Here is a 19,050-nt window from a genome sequence, read left to right as displayed (position 1 = left end):
CTGGTCTATGGTAGCTGTGTAGCAGTATGGTATACCGTAAATTCCGGACTATAAGCGGCAACTTTTTTCCCAGGCTTTGAACCTCGCGGCTTAAACAATAACGCGGCTTATATATGGATTTTTCCCGCTTTCAATTTTTTTTTTCTTAAAAAAAACACATTCTGTGACGTGCTCAGTTTTTTGGCGGCATGAAGCTATCATTAGACCAATGAAATTGCCGAACGGGTTAAGGTCAAACAACTTTTTTGTTTACTGTTTAGATTAAATCGAGCGCCCTCAAACTTCCCATCATTCTGATTACGGTAGTCATTTTGTCACCCTCATCATGGCAAAGACACGGAGAAATGCATATGATGCAGCTTTCAAGTTTAAGGCTCTATTGATCTGGCTGTTGGAAAAGGAAATAGAGCTGCTGCACGGGAGCTTGGTCTTAATGAGTCGATGATAAGACATTGGAAACAGCAGCGTGAGGAATTGACTCAGTGCAAAAAGACAACTAAAGCTTACTGCAATTTTTTTATTTTTTGTTCCAAGCCGTGTTTCGTTAAAGCCAATTTATTTTTGTTCCAAGCCGTGTTTCGTTAAAGCCTGTGTAAAGTTCATTTGTTTCAATGTACCGGTAGGCACCTGCGGCTTATAGACATGTGCAGCTTATTTATGTTAAAAAAAATCAAAAAAATTAATTCAGTGGGTGCGGCTTATATTCAGGTGCGCTAAATAGTCCGGAAATTACGGTAATATATATTATGTTACTTACAGTTGCTGGCTGGTCTATTGTAGCTGTGTAGCAGTATGGTATAATATATGTTACTTACAGTTGTAGTTGTTAGGGAGGTTGTTGGAACAGCCGTTGTGAGACAGGTCACAGTTACGGTTGCTTGTCGGAGCGCACGTTATCACTGACGGACGATTCTAAACAAAACACAAACAAATCAAACATGTTCAGGACTTTAGAGGGTTTGAAGACAATGTGTTAACTGCATATTCTTATGCCCTGAAAGTGTGATTGTGTCCGTTTCGGTTGTGTGTGTGTGTGTGTGTGTGTGCGCGTGTGTCTTGAGTCTTACCTGCTGGCGTTCCACAGGGCTGACGGTTGGTGAGATGACAAAGGTACGGGCGGCATCCATGTTGTTTTTGGTCAGGGCGAGAGGCTGATCCATGGCCAGGTTGGGCATGTGGTGGTGTGGGGCGTACAGGTGGTGGTTGCCATGGAGAACCGTGGAGGGGGCGGCGGCTCGTTCCACGGGGCTGCGGCTACAGTCCCGAGGGTCCTTGGTACTACGGAAGTCGCCATTGGAAGGCTTGCCTCTGCAGAGAGAAGATGATAAAAGATTACTTTATTGTCCAATTTCAGGAAACTAGGCGTGTCACTACTTCACAGGAGAGACATTTGAAAGTACTGTTTTTTTTTTTTTTTGTTATCAAAATACATTTTGGGGCAGAAATGTCTTCTGGAACATGTGAACTTTCACGTGGCTTAATAACAAACTTGTATACCATCTGTAAATGGTCAGTATGTGTAGGTAATCCTGTCTAACGCGGCTTTTTATAAAGATATCACGTCGTAGAACTGCATCAGTGTTGCTCTCCACTTTCTGGAGGACCCGGTTTTTGAAATCAGTGGAATTAGAGTATGATAGCTAAGGAGATGGAGAAAGTTCTGGCGTTTGTTTAATACGCAGATGGAGTTGAAAAGAGAACACACAGAAGTCTCTGGATTACATGTTCAAAATAAAGGGCAACCATGGCATCCATGACCGTTACCTCTGCTGCAGAGGATAAGTTCATTAGAGCTGCATCAGATGACCTTGGCCTCCACAAACACCCAGCCTCAACCCAATTGAGATGATTTGGGATGAGTTGGACCGCAGAGTGAAGGAAAAGCAGCAAACAAGTGCTCAGCATATGTGGGAACTCCTTCAAGATTGTTGGTAAAGCATTACAGGTGAAGCTGGTTGAGAGAATGCCAAGAGTGTGCAAAGATGTCATCAAGGAAAAAAAGTGTCTACTTTGAAGAATCTAAAATATATTTTGATTTGATGAACAATTTTTTTGGTTACTACATGATTCCATATGTGTTATTTCATAGTTTTGATATCTTCACTATTATTCTACAATGTAGAAAATAGTAAAACAATTAAGAAAAACCCTTCAATAAGTAGGTGTCCAAACTTTTGACTGGTACTGTATATTATCCACGTCCTTTTTCAGCCACGACTCTGAGAAACATAGAATACATAGAATATTACAGGTCCCGTGGATAGAATAGTCTGGAACAGAGCTCATCTAGTTTGTTCTCTAGTGACTCTACGCTCGCCAACAGAAGTGAGGGCAGAGGCGGTTTATTTGCTCGCCAACGTCGTCTCTTCAGGATGCCGCCTCGCCTGCCTCTCTTTCACCGTCGCGTCCCCGGGGGATCAGGGCCTGGTCCGGAGTACGCAGAACATCCAGAGCTGCCGACTCGTTGAGGTACAAATCTAGTCTATTTTCAAGTCACAGGAAATTATGTCAGAAGACATTATGTACAAAAAAAAGTTCCAATCAGAAAATAATTGGCCAGGAGCCCGTAAGACTATCCACAGCAGCACCATTTTTTTAACAGAGATTGTTTTCAGTGTGGTTCTTTGTCAGAAAGTATTTAAACTGTGGTTAACCCAGTCAGCACCACCCTGCTGTGCTGCTGTCTTGAAGAAGTGTTGTTTTTAACTGATTAGGTACATTTTCATTTATGTGATTGATGTGGAATTACTCTGGAGCCATATGTGTGTGTGTGTCTGTCTATGTGTGTGTGTGTGTCTGTCTCTGTGTGTGTGTGTGTGTGTTTCTGTCTCTCTCTGTGTGTGTGTGTGTGTGTGTGTGTGTGTGTGTGTGTCTGTGTCTGTCTCTGTGTGTGTGTGTTATTGACGTGGCAATATCCTGGAGCCGTGTGTGTGTGTGTGTGTGTGTGTCTCTGTCTCTCTCTGTGTGTGTGTGTGTGTGTGTGTGTGTGTGTGTGTGTGTGTGTGTGTGTGTGTGTCTCTGTCTCTCTCTGTGTGTGTGTGTGTGTGTGTGTGTGTGTGTGTGTGTGTTAGCTGCTACTTGACACCTCATGCTTGGGTACCTAGATATTATCTCTCTCTCTCCCTGTGCTAGTCAGTCGTATGAAAGACAGACCTGGGTCCTGGGGGGATAGGGGTAGGGCGAGGGAGAAAAGAAAAACAAGTTACTAATGTCACAAAACCCTGGAACGTGGAAACGAGGGTAATATTTCCCTCCCTGGGTCAGTTTCGCTTCAGAACTATTGTATATCCACTGTAAATGGAAACTTGTTGAATTGTAAAAAAATAAAAAATAAAAATAAAAAAAACTGCCCTGTTCTTGACTGTAGTTCAAGTCAGACGACAACCGAGGGACAATTTCTATCTGAAAACAAAGAGCCCTTATCCTGCTACTGCCCGCCTCTCTGTGGGCTACGGCCCGCCTCTCTGTGGGCTGGAAGCCTGCTATGCCCGCCTCTCTGTGGGCTACGGCCCGCCGCTCTGTGGGCTGGAAGCCTGCTACGGCTGCCTCTCTGTGGGCTACGGCCCGCCTCTCTGTGGGCTACGGCCCGCCTCTCTGTGGGCTACGGCCCGCCGCTCTGTGGGCTACGGCCCGCCGCTCTGTGGGCTACGGCCCGCCGCTCTGTGGGCTGGAAGCCTGCTACGGCCCGCACCTTTGTAACACACTCGGTCCTCTGATTGGACCAGCAAACTGTCAGTCAACACAGGTCGGGTGAGCTAACGATAGCTTATTTACTGTACAGCTATACGATCAGGTGCAGCGCAAACATAAAATCATAGGTAGAGAGGATCGCCACAACTGTTCTTTTGCTGTGTCAAACCACAGGCCGGCTCTTCTTTTGCTGTGTCAAACTTGCTTGATATTGATAACGTACAAATGAAAATCACATTTAGACTGTTCTGTTAAAATGTATTCTTACTGTGGTGAGGGGACACACACAGTGGAAAACGCTTTGTTGTTAAAATGTTTACTGTTGCTTTCGCATGTTTAAATGCATATTATGGTGCATCTATATTCCATCTAATGCTTCAACAATCGCTAGCGTTCGATCATTAATCTATTGTAACACACATTTTTTTTTTGCTTCATGTTTGATACATTTTCATTTAATCATTTCTTACCTTCCGAGTTTAATTCAACGGGTTCCTTTGGTCTCCTGGGCGATGTCGGAGTTCAGTGCGTCTTGTCATTCTGGTTGTGTGTAATAGAAGCACAGCTCAGGGTGTACAGAAATAGGCTGTGTTGCCTTCGCGCACCACGCTTCAGAGTACGTACGTTGAACAAAATACAATTATTGGTCTATGAACGGTGATGAAATATCATTAATTTAAAAAAAAAAAAAAAAAAAAAATCACCAAGTCTGATTAAGACTAAGATATAAAGACAAAATGAACGAATGGAATTTGCCTTTTTTGTTGTTGTTGCGGAACCTATTTTATTGGTCGTGTAAATGCCAATTGTAATTATATGGTCCTGGGAGGGGGCAGTAATATATTCACTACTGTTTAAAGGTTTGGGATCAGTTAGAAATGTCATGGTTGAAAGAAAAGCACATTTTTTTGGTCCATTAAAATAACATCAAACTGATCAGAAATACAGTGTAGACATTGTTGTAGCTGGAAACGGTGGATAATTAATGGAATATCTACATAGGCGTACAGAGGCCCATTATCAGCAACCATCACTCCTGTGTTCCAATGGGACGTTGTGTTAGCTAATCCAAGTTTATCATTTTAAAAGGCTAATTGATTATTAGAAAACCCTTTTGCAATTATGTTAGCACAGCTGAAACTTGTTCTAATTAAAGAAGCAATAAAACTGGCCTTCTTTAGACTAGTTGAGTATCTGGAGCATCAGCATTTGTGGGTTCAATTACAGGCTCAAAATAGCCAGAAACAAATAACTTTCTTCTGAAACTCGTCAGTCTATTCTTGTTCTGAGAAATGAAGGCTATTCCATGCGAGAAATTGGCAAGAAACTGAAGATCTCGTACAACACTGTGTACTACTCCCTTCACAGAACAGCTCAAACTGGCTCCAACCAGAATAGAAAGAGGAGTGGTAGGCCCCGGTGCACAACTGAACAAGAGGACAAGTACATTAGAGTGTCTAGTTTGAGAAACAGACGTCTCACAAGTCCTCAACTGGCAGCTTCATTAAATAGTACCCGCAAAACACCAGTCTCAACGTCAACAGTGAAGAGGTGACTCCGGGATGCTGGCCTTCTAGGCAGAGTTGTAAATAAAAAGCCATATCTCAGACTGGCCAATAAAAAGAAAAGATTAAGATGGGCAAAAGAACACAGACACTGGACAGAGGAAGATTGGAAAAAAGTGTTATGGACAGACGAATCTAAGTTTGAGGTGTTCGGATCACAAAGAAGAACATTTGTGAGACGCAGGAAAAATGAAAAGATGGTGGAGGAGTGTTTGACGCCATCTGTCATCATGGTGGAGGCAATGTGATGGTCTGGGGGTGCTTTGGTGGTGGTAAAGTGGGAGATTTGTACAGGGTAAAAGGGATCTTGAAGAAGGAAGGCTATCACTCCATTTTGCAACGCCATGCCATACCCTGTGGACGGAGCTTAATTGGAGCCAATTTCCTCCCACAACAGGACAATGACCCAAAGCACAGCTCCAAACTATGCAAGAATTATTTAGGGAAGAAGCAGTCAGCTGGTATTCTGTCTATAATGGAGTGGCCAGCACAGTCACCGGATCTCAACCCTATTGAGCTGTTGTGGGAGCAGCTTGACCGTATGGTACGTAAGAAGTGCCCATCAAGCCAATCCAACTTGTGGGAGGTGCTTCAGGAAGCATGGGGTGAAATCTCATCAGATTACCTCAACAAATTGACAACTAGAATGCCAAAGGTCCGCAAGGCTGTAATTGCTGCAAATGGAGGATTTGTTTATTTCAATTTAAAAAATCATTATTTATAACCTTGTCAACGTCTTAACTATATTTCTTATTCATTTTGCAACTCATTTCATGTATGTTTTCATGGAAAACAAAGACATTTCTAAGTGACCCCAAACTTTTGAATGGTAGTGTACATGTTGAGCTCCTGTTAGATTGGATGTGGTTTCCCCAGGGGAGGCGGTCCTCTCTACCTGTATCCATCCAGACAGGACATGTTAACCTATCTTGGGTAGGGGGCAGTATTTTCACGGCTGGATGAAAAACATACCCAAATTAAACTGCCTACTACTCGGGCCCAGAAACTATAATATGCATATTATTAGTAGATTTGGATAGAAAACACTCTGAAGTTTCTAAAACTGTTTGAATGATGTCTGTGAGTATAACAGAACTCATATGGCAGGCAAAAACCTGAGAAAAATCCAACCAGGAAGTGGGAAATCTGAGACTTGTAGTCTTTCAAACCATTGCCTATTGAAACGACAGTGTCTGTGGGGTCATTTTGCACTTCTTAAGGCTTCCACTAGATGTCAACAGTCTTTAGAAAGTTGTTTGAGGCTTCTATGGTAAATTTTGAGGGAATAACAGCCGGTTCAAGCAGTGGACTGTCTGAGGTCATGTAGTTACTTCATGCGCATTCACGCATGGCTAGCATTTTTTATTTTTCTTCTGTAATGAATACGCTATTGTCCGGTTGGAATATTATCGATTATTTATGTTAAAAACACCCCAAGGATTGACTGTAAACATCGTTTGACATGTTTCTTCAAACGGTAATGGAACTTTTGAGCTTTTTATTGATTTGCGCTCCCGCATCGTGCCTTTGGAATAGCGCCAACAAAACGGAGGTATTTGGACATAAATTATGGACTTTATCGAACAAATGAACATTTCTTGTGGAAGTGGGAGTCCTGCGAGTGCATTCCGCCGAGGATCAGCAAAGGTAAGGAAAGATTTATAACACTAATATAGAGTTTTGTTGATGGCATGACTTGGCGGGTAGCTGTATAGCTTGCATTGATAGCTGAGCTCTGTACTCAGAATATTGAACAATGTGCTTTCTCCGTAAAGCTATTTTGAAATCGGACACAGCGGCTGCATTAAGAAGTAGTGTATCTATAATTCTTTAAATAATTGTTATATATTTTGTCAACGTTTATGATGAGTATTTCTGTAAATTAATGTGCACATTCACCGGAAGTTTTGGGAGGCAAACATTTTCTGAACATCACGCGCCAATATAAAACGCTGTTTTTGGATATAAATATGAACTTGATCGAACAAAACATACATGTATTGTGTAACATGATGTCCTATGAGTGTCATCTGATGAAGATCGTCAAAGGTTAGTGCTTAATTTTAGCTGTATTTCTGTTTTTTGTGACGCCTCTCCTTGCTAGGAAAATGGCTGTGTGGCTTTTCTTGTTTAGGTGGTGTCCTAACATAATCCAATGTTTTGCTTTCGCTGTAAAGCCTTTTTGAAATCGGACAATGTGGTTGCATTAAACCTGATTCTTCTTCTCGTCTTCCTATTTGTGGTGAAAGCAAAGAAAAATCACTTAAAAACATCACCACTGTTAGCTAATTACAATGAAAACCAACAGCATGTATTTTTATTATAGCTACATGTAATGAAAGTTTTGGGGTTTGTTTTACATGACCTTGTTTTGTGTCTGTTGGCTGAAGGCTACTCTGCTAGCAGCTTGCTAGCTAGCTGGCTAAAAACAGCAAGCAAGCTAACTTTTTGAGCTTCCCACATCTCCTCCATGTGAAATAATTGAGGGGGGGGGGGTTTAAAAAGGCTGCAATGTTGCTTGACTTATTTTTTTGAACATTCGCTGAGATTATATTTAGTTATTTAGTTGTCAATGCAAAATAGGCTGCCCAGCTAAACCAAGTCCAAGCAATCTTTAAATTCAAGTGAAACAGAGATTGTTGTTATCTGTAGTCTCATAGACCACTGAAACCAGGTCAATAACTCTATCCACAGTCCTATTGACTAGGAATTGTCCTTTATTGTGAGTAGGCCTTCGCCATCACCAAGTTTATCAAGACATTTACCATTCAAACGAATGACTACCATTATCCTATGTAGTTAAGATAGTTAAAACCAAAAGTCAAATTGATTGTATGGTTGTACAATTCATGTGTTAATGGCTGTCTCCGGGGAACATTTCTCATCAATATCTTTCAAGTTTAATTATATTTATTAAATCGGCATGAAATATTGACCATCGCCCTCCATACCGGTCATTCTCTAGTCGTCAGGACGACGTAACGCAAGGAGCCGCACATTTTGTGACGACAAAAAAAAAATGCCATTCAAGTACTCTGCCATATTTGCATAGTTTGCTTAAGCTCCGTTTCTCGCTTTAGTTGTTTGTATATGAGTTCCATGACTTCAGCAGTCTTGTCTGTTACGCAGCGTACCAGAATGTGTGGTTAGATCCCTCTACTGTACTGAGAGCTTATATAGCTGTAACTACTACTGCTGGGAACTTTAACCTCTGCCAACTGAACAGCAGAGAGGAGGAGCAGAGCCAAGATGGCTGATTAAATTATACTCTTGTTGTTTTACATGGGGCTTTGTGTCTTTCGCGTGTGTGTGTGTGTGCACGCGCAGGGGCAGACTTAGTAATTTGGAGGCCCCAGGCAGAGGCCTGTGTGAGTAAGGAGCAAATGTTGCACAATCCAGGGATAGAAAGCTTTTAGAGACTTACCCAGAAAGAGTGCAAAAGGTTATTCTAACATGTATTGACTGAGGTGAATGATTAGATAAGTAATTCAAGATATATTAGTGTTTTACCTTTCTTGAATTTTTCTTTCACTTTGACTGAGTTGTGTAAATTGTTGACAAAAAATAAAAAAAAAAATCACAATTTCATTTTTTATCCTACTTTGTAACACAAACAAAATGGAACAAGTAAAGTGGTGTGAATACTGTACATTTTTTTTTTGAGTCTTTCCTTGTCAACAATATGGCCTCACACCCCCCCCCCCCATTTCCTTTGTAACTTTGAAGCTTCCTGCAGATTTTGCTGCTGTTGAACCAGCCTGCTGAAACAAGACAAAAACTGCTGAAACAAGACAAAACTGAGAGCAGCCCATGACAGCAGGTTGGGGGGAGCTCGAGTGGCGCATGGGGGGGGGGCCCTCGAGTGGCGCATGGGGGGGGAGGCCTCAAGCTGAAACATGACTTTTTTTGAAAAATTATTACTAGTATCATTATTTCTAATGCCCAGCTCGCGAGGCCCCTTTACGTGAGGCCCGAGGCAATTGCCTCTTCTGTGTAATGGTAAGTACGCCTCTGTGAGTCAAATCAAATGCGCCGAAAACAACCGGTGTAGACTTTACCGTGAAATGTTTATTTATGAGCCCTTAACCAACAGAGTTAAAAACTAAGTATGTGGACACCTGCTTGTCAAATATCTCATTCCAAAATCATGGGCATTAATATGGAGTTGGTCCCACCCCCCTTTGCTGCTAATAACATCCTCCACTCTTCAGGGAAAGCTTTCTACTAGATGTAGGAATATTACTGCAGGGACTTAGTGAGGTCGGGCACTGATGTTGGGCGATTAGGCCTGGCTAGCAGTCAGCGTTCCAATTCCTCTCAAAGGAGTTTGATGGGGTTGAGGTCAGGGCTCTGTGCTGGTCGTCAAGTTCTTCCACACCGATCGACAAACCATTTCTGTATAGACCTCTCTTTGCGCACGGGGGCATTGTCATGCTGAAACAGGAAATGGCTTCCCCCAAACTGTTGCCACAATGTTGGAAGTACAGAATCATCTAGAATGTCATTGTATTGCTGTAGCGTTAAGATTTCCCTTCACTGGAACTAAGGGGCCTGAACCATGAAAAACAGCCCCAGATCATTGTTCCAGATGGATTACCAGGACGTGTACTGCGAGCATGCGCTGACCAGCTGGCAAGTGTCTTCACTGACATTTTCAACCTCTCTCTGATCCGGTCTGTAATACCAACTTGTTTCAAGTAGACCACCGTAGTCCAGTGCCCAAGAACAACAAGGTAACCGCCCCATAGCACTCACATTTGTAGCCATGAAATGCTTTCAAAGGCTGGTTATGGCTCACATCAACACCATCATACCAGACACCCTAGACCCACTCCAATTTGCGTACCAGCCCAACAAATCCACAGATAATGCAATCTCTACTGTACTCCACACTGTCCTCACCCACCTGGACAAAAGGAACACCTATGTGAGAATGCTATTCATTGACTACAGCTCAGCGTTCAACACCATAGTGCTCTCAAAGCTCAGGACTCCAGGACTGAACACCTCTTTCTGCAACTGGATCCTGGACTTCCTGACGGGCCGCCCCCAGGTGGTAAAGGTAGGCAACAACCCATCCGCCATGCTGACCCTCAACATGGGGGCCCCTCAGGGGTGCGTGCTCAGTCCCCTCCTGTACTCCCTGTTCACCGTCGACTACGTGGCCGCGCACAACTCCAACACCATCATCACTTTTGCTGATGACACAACGGTGGTAGGACTGGTCACTGATGACGAGGACGCATCCTATAGGGAGGAAGTCAGAGACCGGCAGTCTGGCGCCAGGAGAACAACCTCTCCCTCAATGTCAGCAAGACAAAGGAGCTGATCGTGGACTACAGGAAATGGAAGGGCGAGCACGCCCCCATTCACATCGATGGCGATGTAATGAAGCTGGTCGAGAGCTTCAAGTTCATCGGTGTCCAAATCACTAAGGAATGAAAATAGTACACACACACACACACACACACACACACACACAGTTGTAAAGAGGGCATGACAACGCCTCTTCCCCCTCAGGAGGCTGAAAAGATCTGGCATGGGCCCTCAGATACTCAAAAAAGTTCTACAGCTGCACCATTGAGAGCATCTTGACTGGCTACGTTACCGCCTGGTACAGCAACTGCAAGGCAACCGACCACAAGGCGCTACAGAGGGTGGGGGGAGTACGGCCCATTAAATCCCTGGGGCCAAGCTCCCTGCCATCCAAGACCTCTATACCAGGCGGTGTCAGAAGAAAGCCCCCCCTAAAAAAATGTCAAAGACTCCAGCCACCCAAGCTATATGCTGCTGCTCTTTGCTTTTCACAAGATTTTTTATTTTATTTATTTCACCTTTATTTAACCAGGTAGGCTAGTTGAGAACAAGTTCTCATTTACAACAGCGACCTGGCCAACATAAAGCAAAGCGGTGTAATAAGATTAGGGAGGCAAATTGTTGATGGCCAATCAGAAGTCATCAAAATGGCAATAGTATAGTCATAGAGTCTCCGTGTGGAGCAAACGTTAGGAGATAATATAATCAATAATAATAATCTATAATCAATGGAAGACGGGATTAAAATGATAGAATTAAAAGTTAAAGGAGAAGGACGGTCTACAACGACCAAGAGCCAACAGGTAGACTGCTACTTAACATTCTGAATGGGAGTTGTTGTTGTTTGTAACTGTAGGATTAGAAAACGCATTGCCTCAATTAGCCTAGCTAGATTACCTACCTTCTCCCGGGTTTGCTGCAGTCAACACAGATACTACGTAATCATATTGGATGAGAAATATCTTAGCTATTGCAGCTAACAGTATAGTTGGTTGCAGTCTCTCCCTCCCTGTTCCGTGTCACTCGCTCAGTCACAGTAGCCTACACACACACACACACACACACCCTGCGAGAGCATCACCTCTCTCTCCACATCCTTGTGCTTTATCAGGTTATTAATGAAGCTTAAATATGGACTTTTCTGCTGCTTCTCTCACTCGGATTGGGTCTGGATCCGACCAGATATATGTATACACGGAACGGAAGAAAAATATTTTAAAAAACGCAACAATCAACATTTTCAGTTATAATTCAGATAAAGAAAGGAATCCATTGAAAAAAAAAATATGAATTGGGACCTAATCTATGGATTTCACATGACTGGGAGTACAGCTATAGCTCTGTTGGACAGATACCTTAAAAAAAATAAAGGTAGGTTCTTGGATCGGAAAACCAGTCAGTATCTGGTGTGACCATTTGCCTCATGCAGCGCTACACATCTCCCTCACATAGAGTTCATCAGGATGTTGTCCCACTCCTCTTCATTGGCTGTGTGAAGTTGCTGGATATTGGCGGGAACTGAAACACGCTGTCGTACACGTCTATACAGAGCATCCCAAACATGCTCAATGGGTGACATGTCTGGTGAGAATAGAGTAGGCCATGGAAGAACTGGGAAATTTTCAGCTTCCAGGAATTGTGTACAGATCCTAGCAAAACGCAATTGTGTTCGTGGTCCGTAGCTTATGCCTGCCCATACCATAACCCCACCATGGGGTACTCTGTTTACAACGTCAACAAACCGCTCACCCACCATACCGTCTGCCCGGTACAGTTGAAACCAGGAAACCTTAATCTGTGAAGAGCACACTTCTACAGCATGCCAGTGGCCATCGAAGGTGAGCATTTGCCCACTGAAATCATTTACGACAGCGAACTGCAGTCAAGTCAAGACCTTGGTGAGGACGATGGGCACGCAGATGAGCGGACAGTTTGTGCAGAAATTCTTCACTTGTGCAAACCCAGAGATTCAACAGCTGTCCGGGTGGCTGTCTCAGATGATCCCGCAGGTGAAAAAGCCAAATATGGAGGTCCTGGGCTGGCATGGTTACAAGTGGTTTGCGGTTGTGAGGCCGGTTGGACGTACTGCCAAATTCTCTAAAATGGCGTTGAGGCGGCTTATGGTAGAGAAATGAACATTACATTATCTGGCAACAGCTCTGGTGGACATTCCTGCAGTCAGAATGCCATTTGCACGCTCCCTCAACACTTGAGACATCTGTGGCATTGTGTTGTGTGACAGAACTGTACATTTTAGAGTGGCCTTTTATTTTCCCCAGCACAAGGTGCACCTGTGTAATGATCATACTGTTTAATCAGCTTCTTGATATGCCACACCTGTCAGGTGGATGGATTATCTTGGCAAAGGAGAAATGCTCACTAACAGGGATGTCAACAAATTTACGCACAACATTTGAGAGAAATAAGCTTTCTGGGATCTTTTATTTCAGCTCATGAAACTTGGGACCAACACGTTTATATTGTTAGTCAGTGTAGTTGTCCTCGGGTCTGTTCAGAACGGGTCTCTATATTTAAAAGATGAACTCCTGCATATCGGGTCTGGATGGGAAAGCCCCAGGTCCATTTAGGAATGGTAAAACATTTTGGACCGGTCAAGGCCTCTAACCTGCATTGACCCTTTTTACTAACTCTATGCACCCACCGGACCCTGCCCCGCACCCACCGGACCCTGCCCCGCACCCACGGACCCTGCCCCGCACCCACCGGACCCTGCCCCGCACCCACCGGCACATACTACACTGACACAGGAGAGGGGAGGGCGGAGAGTCGGCCAGTGAGGAGAGGGGAGGCAGGGAGCAGAGGGGAGGCAGGGAGCAGAGGGGAGGCAGGGAGCAGAGGGGAGGCAGGGAGCAGAGGGGAGGCAGGGAGCAGAGGGGAGGCAGGGAGCAGAGGGGAGGCAGGCATGGGAGGGCAAGCAGGCAGGCAGGCAGGGGAGGAATTTGAGTTATGTGAGCTAGGGCCCTCAACAACAGCAGCCTATCCCCTTGATAATGCACTACATCAGACATCTAGACCAGAGAGCACTATATAGGGAATATGGTGCCCTTTGAGATACAGCCCAGGACCAAGCATGAAGGGAGGGCATGACCAGCCTCTTCTGCCCAGACGTGTGCTCCAATCACAGGCATGGTATTTGAGGAATTCTGGGCCTCAGAGAGCGCAGTAGATAAATACCAACATCCAGGCAGCACATTCTCTCTCAGGCATCCAGGAATCTGCAGCATGGGGCGCTAGCTAGTTACCGTAGCTGCCTGCTCAGCCACACGGGAATCCATCTGATGGGGCGCTAGCTAGTTACCGTAGCTGCCTGCTCAGCCACACGGGAATCCATCTGATGGGGCGCTAGCTAGTTACCGTAGCTGCCTGCTCAGCCACACGGGAATCCATCTGATGGGGCGCTAGCTAGTTACTGTAGCTGCCTGCTCAGCCACACGGGAATCCATCTGATGGGGCGCTAGCTAGTTACCGTAGCTGCCTGCTCAGCCACACGGGAATCCATCTGATGGGGCGCTAGCTAGTTACCGTAGCTGCCTGCTCAGCCACACGGGAATCCATTTGATGGGGCGCTAGCTAGTTACCGTAGCTGCCTGCTCAGCCACACGGGAATCCATCTGATGGGGCGCTAGCTAGTTACCGTAGCTACCTGCTCAGCCACATGGGAATCCATCTGATGGGGCACTAGCTAGTTACTGTAGCTGCCTGCTCAGCCACACGGGAATCAATCTGATGGGGCGCTAGCTAGTTACTGTAGCTGCCTGCTCAGCCACACGGGAATCCATCTGATGGGGCACTAGCTAGTTACCGTAGCTGCCTGCTCAGCCACACGGGAATCCATCTGATGGGGCGCTAGCTAGTTACCGTAGCTGCCTGCTCAGCCACACGGGAATCCATCTGATGGGGCACTAGCTAGTTACCGTAGCTGCGATATTATACTGATACTTTAACTCCAAGAATAAAATAAAATAAAAAAACATGTTTTTGCTAGTCGGCTGTACCTGAGGCAAAACGCTGTGGCTACCTGTCCTGTGCATTTCACAGCACTCTGAATACAGAGTGAATTCCCTTCACTAGCAATTATTCAGCTTCCTGTAAAACACTTCCCCAAGAATTCATATATGCCACATTTGGAAAATTGGACATTCCTGCACAGAAGACAACATTCCATTACGATGTCACAATGCATGTGGAGCCAAAACAAACGTCATCTGTCACTTTCTCTCTGTGTGTGTGTGTGTGTGTGTGTGTGTGTGTGTCTCTCTGAGTATCTACTTACAGCTGTGCAGCAAACAGCCGGCTCATCTTGGCCATGTGTTGGTTGTCACAGTCTTGGTCATCATTGTCTTGTTGGTCCTGTCCTGTGCTGTGGCTACGGCTGTACTTCCTCTTGCTGGGGCTGATGGGAGGAGGGCCCGTCCGGTGGCTATGGTTGGTGACGCCAGACGATGACAAGGACATGGATTGGTGCATCATGGGATCACCTCGACGCGCCGCCTCACCTGGACGGAGAGAAACACACAATAACATAAAGAAGGCCTGGTTATAAAATGGGGAGGAAGTTGTACTCATGACCGGGAAGTTGTACTCATGACCGGGAAGTTGTACTCATGACCGGGAAGTTGTACTCATGACCGGGAAGTTGTACTCATGACCGGGAAGTTGTACTCATGACATTTCTATCTCCAACATTCTGACCTGCATCAAAACAGATGCCTCCCTGGGGAAAAGCAAATCCACGGTGACAGAATGATGCCGAGACTGGCACAAACCGTCATTCGGTTACCAAACTTCGCATCTACACCTGTAAATGTGCTTTTTTTTTTGTTGTCAAATTTTAAGTGGATTTAATTCTAAACTGCGATTAAGACTCCAAGCTCTTTTCAACCTAACTTCACGAGGATTCATTGAATATGGTTTATATGAACCAAGTGAAAAGACGCCGACTTTGATAGTACAGTAGGGCGGTACGCTGCAGAGAGACAACAGAGCGTGAGAAAAAATGTGTTTTGATCAGTCAGGGGGAAATAAACGTGCTGGAAAATATGTTCTCACTATTTAAAAAGAAGATGGAGAACAAGCTACAGGATGAACAGAGTTTTGGCGCAGGTACAGCTGACTAGCGCTAATTAACGCTACCTACCGTAGCAAAAAATAATAACACGAGTCAAATATCTATATAATATCGTCCAAAAATAATATTGCAATATGTAAACTGTATGTTCTTGTTCACTAGTAAATAGGATGCCATTGGGGACGTGTCTAATTATTGTAGATTACAACGACCGGGAAGAATCTGTGAAAACTTTATTACTGTGTTCAAAAGTTAAAAACACATAGTATAAGTAAGACATTTGAAAAAGTAGCTGACTTCCTGTAAATAATATTGTAAAAGTCAACACTTTGCTGAATGTGTGAATGTTCTGGCATAACGTGTCAGAAGAAAAAAAAAAAAAAAAAACTGGTTGAAATGTAATGTTTTGAACAAACAGTTTAAAATAATTATTGTACGCCGTTTCTTCCTTCCTTCCCGGCCAGTAGCTCCCAGAGTACAGTAGACCAGCGAGAGAGTGAGGACGACAGGAAGCAGGAAGGGAGACTGGAAAACTACTGGTGGCAGTAGGTACAGATGGGGACTTTCCACTAGAAGACTTTACCCCTAATGTTACACTCAGTCAACTCTGGAAAGACTTACTGAACTCAGCACTATTTACATTTTAGTCATTTAGCAGACATTCTTATCCAGATCGACTTACAGTAGTGAATGCATACATTTCATACATTTTTTTTTTTTTTCTTTCTTCGTACTGGTCCCCCGTGGGAATCGAACCCACAACCATGGCGTTGCAAACACCATGCTCTAACCAACTGAGCCACACTATGTTAATGTAACACCGCAAGGAGAATATTTCAAAGCCCATACCAATCACATTCACATAATGCTCTTCACCAAAACAATACAGAGCCAAGTGCTCACCTAAACAATACAGTGCTCACCTAAACAATACAGTGCTCACCTAAACAATACAGTGCTCACCTAAACAATACAGTGCTCACCTAAACAATACAGTGCTCACCTAAACAATACAGTGCTCACCTAAACAGTACGGTAAAGGCACATTGTCAAGCTAAGCATAGGGCCGGATAACTCAATGAAACCTACTGTTCAATTGTCTACAGCGAGAAAGTGCGGTGTATAGAACAGTAGACGGTGCAGAACAGTAGACGGTGCAGAACGGTGCAGAACAGTAGACGGTGCAGAACGGTAGACGGTGCAGAACGGTAGACGGTGCAGAACGGTGCAGAACGGTAGACGGTGCAGAACGGTAGACGGTGCAGAACGGTGCAGAACAGTAGACGGTGCAGAACAGTAGACGGTGCAGAACAGTAGACGGTGCAGAACGGTGCAGAACAGTAGACGGTGCAGAACGGTAGACGGTATGGTCTATAGAACAGTAGGCGGTGGAGAACAGTAGGCGGTGGAGAACAGTAGGCGGTGCAGAACAGTAGACGGTGCAGAACAGTAGACGGTGCGGTGCAGAACAGTAGACGGTGCGGTGCAGAACAGTAGGCGGTGCAGAACAGTAGGCGGTGCAGAACAGTAGACGGTGCAGAACAGTAGACGGTGCAGAACAGTAGACGGTGCAGTCTATAGAACAGTAGGCGGTGCAGAACAGTAGGCGGTGCAGAACAGTAGGCGGTGCAGAACAGTAGGCGGTGGAGAACAGTAGGCGGTGGAGAACAGTAGGCGGTGCAGAACAGTAGGCGGTGGAGAACAGTAGACGGTGCAGTCTATAGAACAGTAGACGGTGCAGAACAGTAGACGGTGCAGTCTATAGAACAGTAGACGGTGCAGAACAGTAGACGGTGCAGAACAGTAGACGGTGCAGAACAGTAGACGGTGCAGAACAGTAGACGGTGCAGAACGGTGCAGAACGGTAGACGGTGCAGAACAGTAGACGGTGCGGTCTATAAAACAGTAGGCGGTGCAGAACAGTAGACTGTGCAGAACAGTAGACGGTGCAGAACAGTAGACGGTGCGGTGCAGAACAGTAGACGGTGCAGAACAGTAGACGGTGCGGTGCAGAACAGTAGACGGTGCAGAACAGTAGACGGTGCAGAACAGTAGACGGTCTGACTGACTTTATCGAGCCACAACTCACCACACAGCCGCTCACTACACAGCCGCTACACTACACAGCCGCTCACTACACTACACTACACAGCCGCTCACTACACTACACAGCCGCTCACTACACTACACAGCCGCTCACTACACAACACAGCCGCTCACTACTAGAGGTCGGCCGATTAATCGGAATGGCCGATTAATTAGGGCCGATTTCAAGTTTTCATAACAATCGGTATTTTTGGCCACCGATATATATATATATATATCTATATATATATATCTATATCTATATATATATCTATATATATATCTATATATATATATTATATCTATATATATATATATTATATCTATATATATATATATTTATATTATATCTATATATATTTTTTTTAAATGTTTATTTAACTAGGCAAGTCAGTTAAAGAACATATATAGATATAATATATATATAAATATATATATATTTTTTTAAACCTTTATTTAACTAGGCAAGTCAGTTAAAGAACACATTCTTATTTTCAATGAGGGCCTAGGAACGGTGGGTTAACTGCCTTGTTCAGGGGCAGAACGACAGATTTTTACCTTGTCAGCTCGGGGATGCAACCTTACGTTAACTAGCCCAACGCTCTAACCACCTGCTTTACGTTGCCAAGGTAAGTTGCTAGCTAGCATTAAACGTATCTTATAAAAAACAATCAATCAATCATAAACACTAGTAACTACACATGGTTGATGATAATACTAGTTTATCTAGCCTGTCCTGCTTTGCATATAATCGATGTGGTGCGCATTCGCAAAAAAGGACCGTCTTTGCTCCGACGTGTACCTAACCATAAACATCAATGTCTTTCTTAAAATCAATACACAAGTATATATTTTTAAACCTGCATATTTAGTTAATATTGCCAGCTAACGTGAATTTATTTTCACTAGGGAAAATGTGTCACTTCTCTTGCAAACAGAGTCAGGGTATATGCAGCAGTTTGGGCCGCCTGGCTCGTTGCGAACTGTGAAGACAATTTCTTCCTAACAAAGACAGCCGACTTCGCCAAACGGGGGATGATTTAACAAAAGCGCATTTGCGAAAAAAGCACAATCGTTGCACGACTGTACCTAACCATAAACATCAATGCCTTTCTTAAAATCAGTACACAGAACTATATATTTTTAAACCTGCATATTTAGCTAAAAGAAATCCAGGCTAGCAGGCAATATTAACCAGGTGAAATTGTGTCAGTTCTCTTGCGTTCGTTGCACGCAGAATCAGGGCATACAGAATCTGGCTCGTTGCGAACTAATTTGCCAGAATTTTACGGAACTATGAAATAA

General features: G+C 44.3%; 1 protein-coding gene across 3 annotated transcripts in view; it reads right to left on the bottom strand.

Annotated features, from left to right (window-relative positions):
* The window catches only part of LOC123725578 (transcription cofactor vestigial-like protein 4), a 70,454-nt gene that overhangs the window by 1,524 nt on the left and 49,880 nt on the right, over positions 1-19,050 (bottom strand). For all 3 annotated transcript variants that reach the window (XM_045691971.1, XM_045691970.1, XM_045691972.1), the window contains 3 exons: positions 14,866-15,088; positions 1,068-1,308; positions 816-912 (listed from right to left, as the gene is read on the bottom strand). In XM_045691971.1, coding sequence (XP_045547927.1) covers positions 816-912; positions 1,068-1,308; positions 14,866-15,088 — 561 coding nt within the window. The remainder of the gene's footprint in view (positions 1-815; positions 913-1,067; positions 1,309-14,865; positions 15,089-19,050) is intronic.

The sequence above is a fragment of the Salmo salar genome, chromosome ssa12 (genome assembly GCF_905237065.1).
Source record: "Salmo salar chromosome ssa12, Ssal_v3.1, whole genome shotgun sequence".
Taxonomy (NCBI): domain Eukaryota; kingdom Metazoa; phylum Chordata; class Actinopteri; order Salmoniformes; family Salmonidae; genus Salmo; species Salmo salar.
This window is presented reverse-complemented; position numbering and strand designations above follow the sequence as displayed.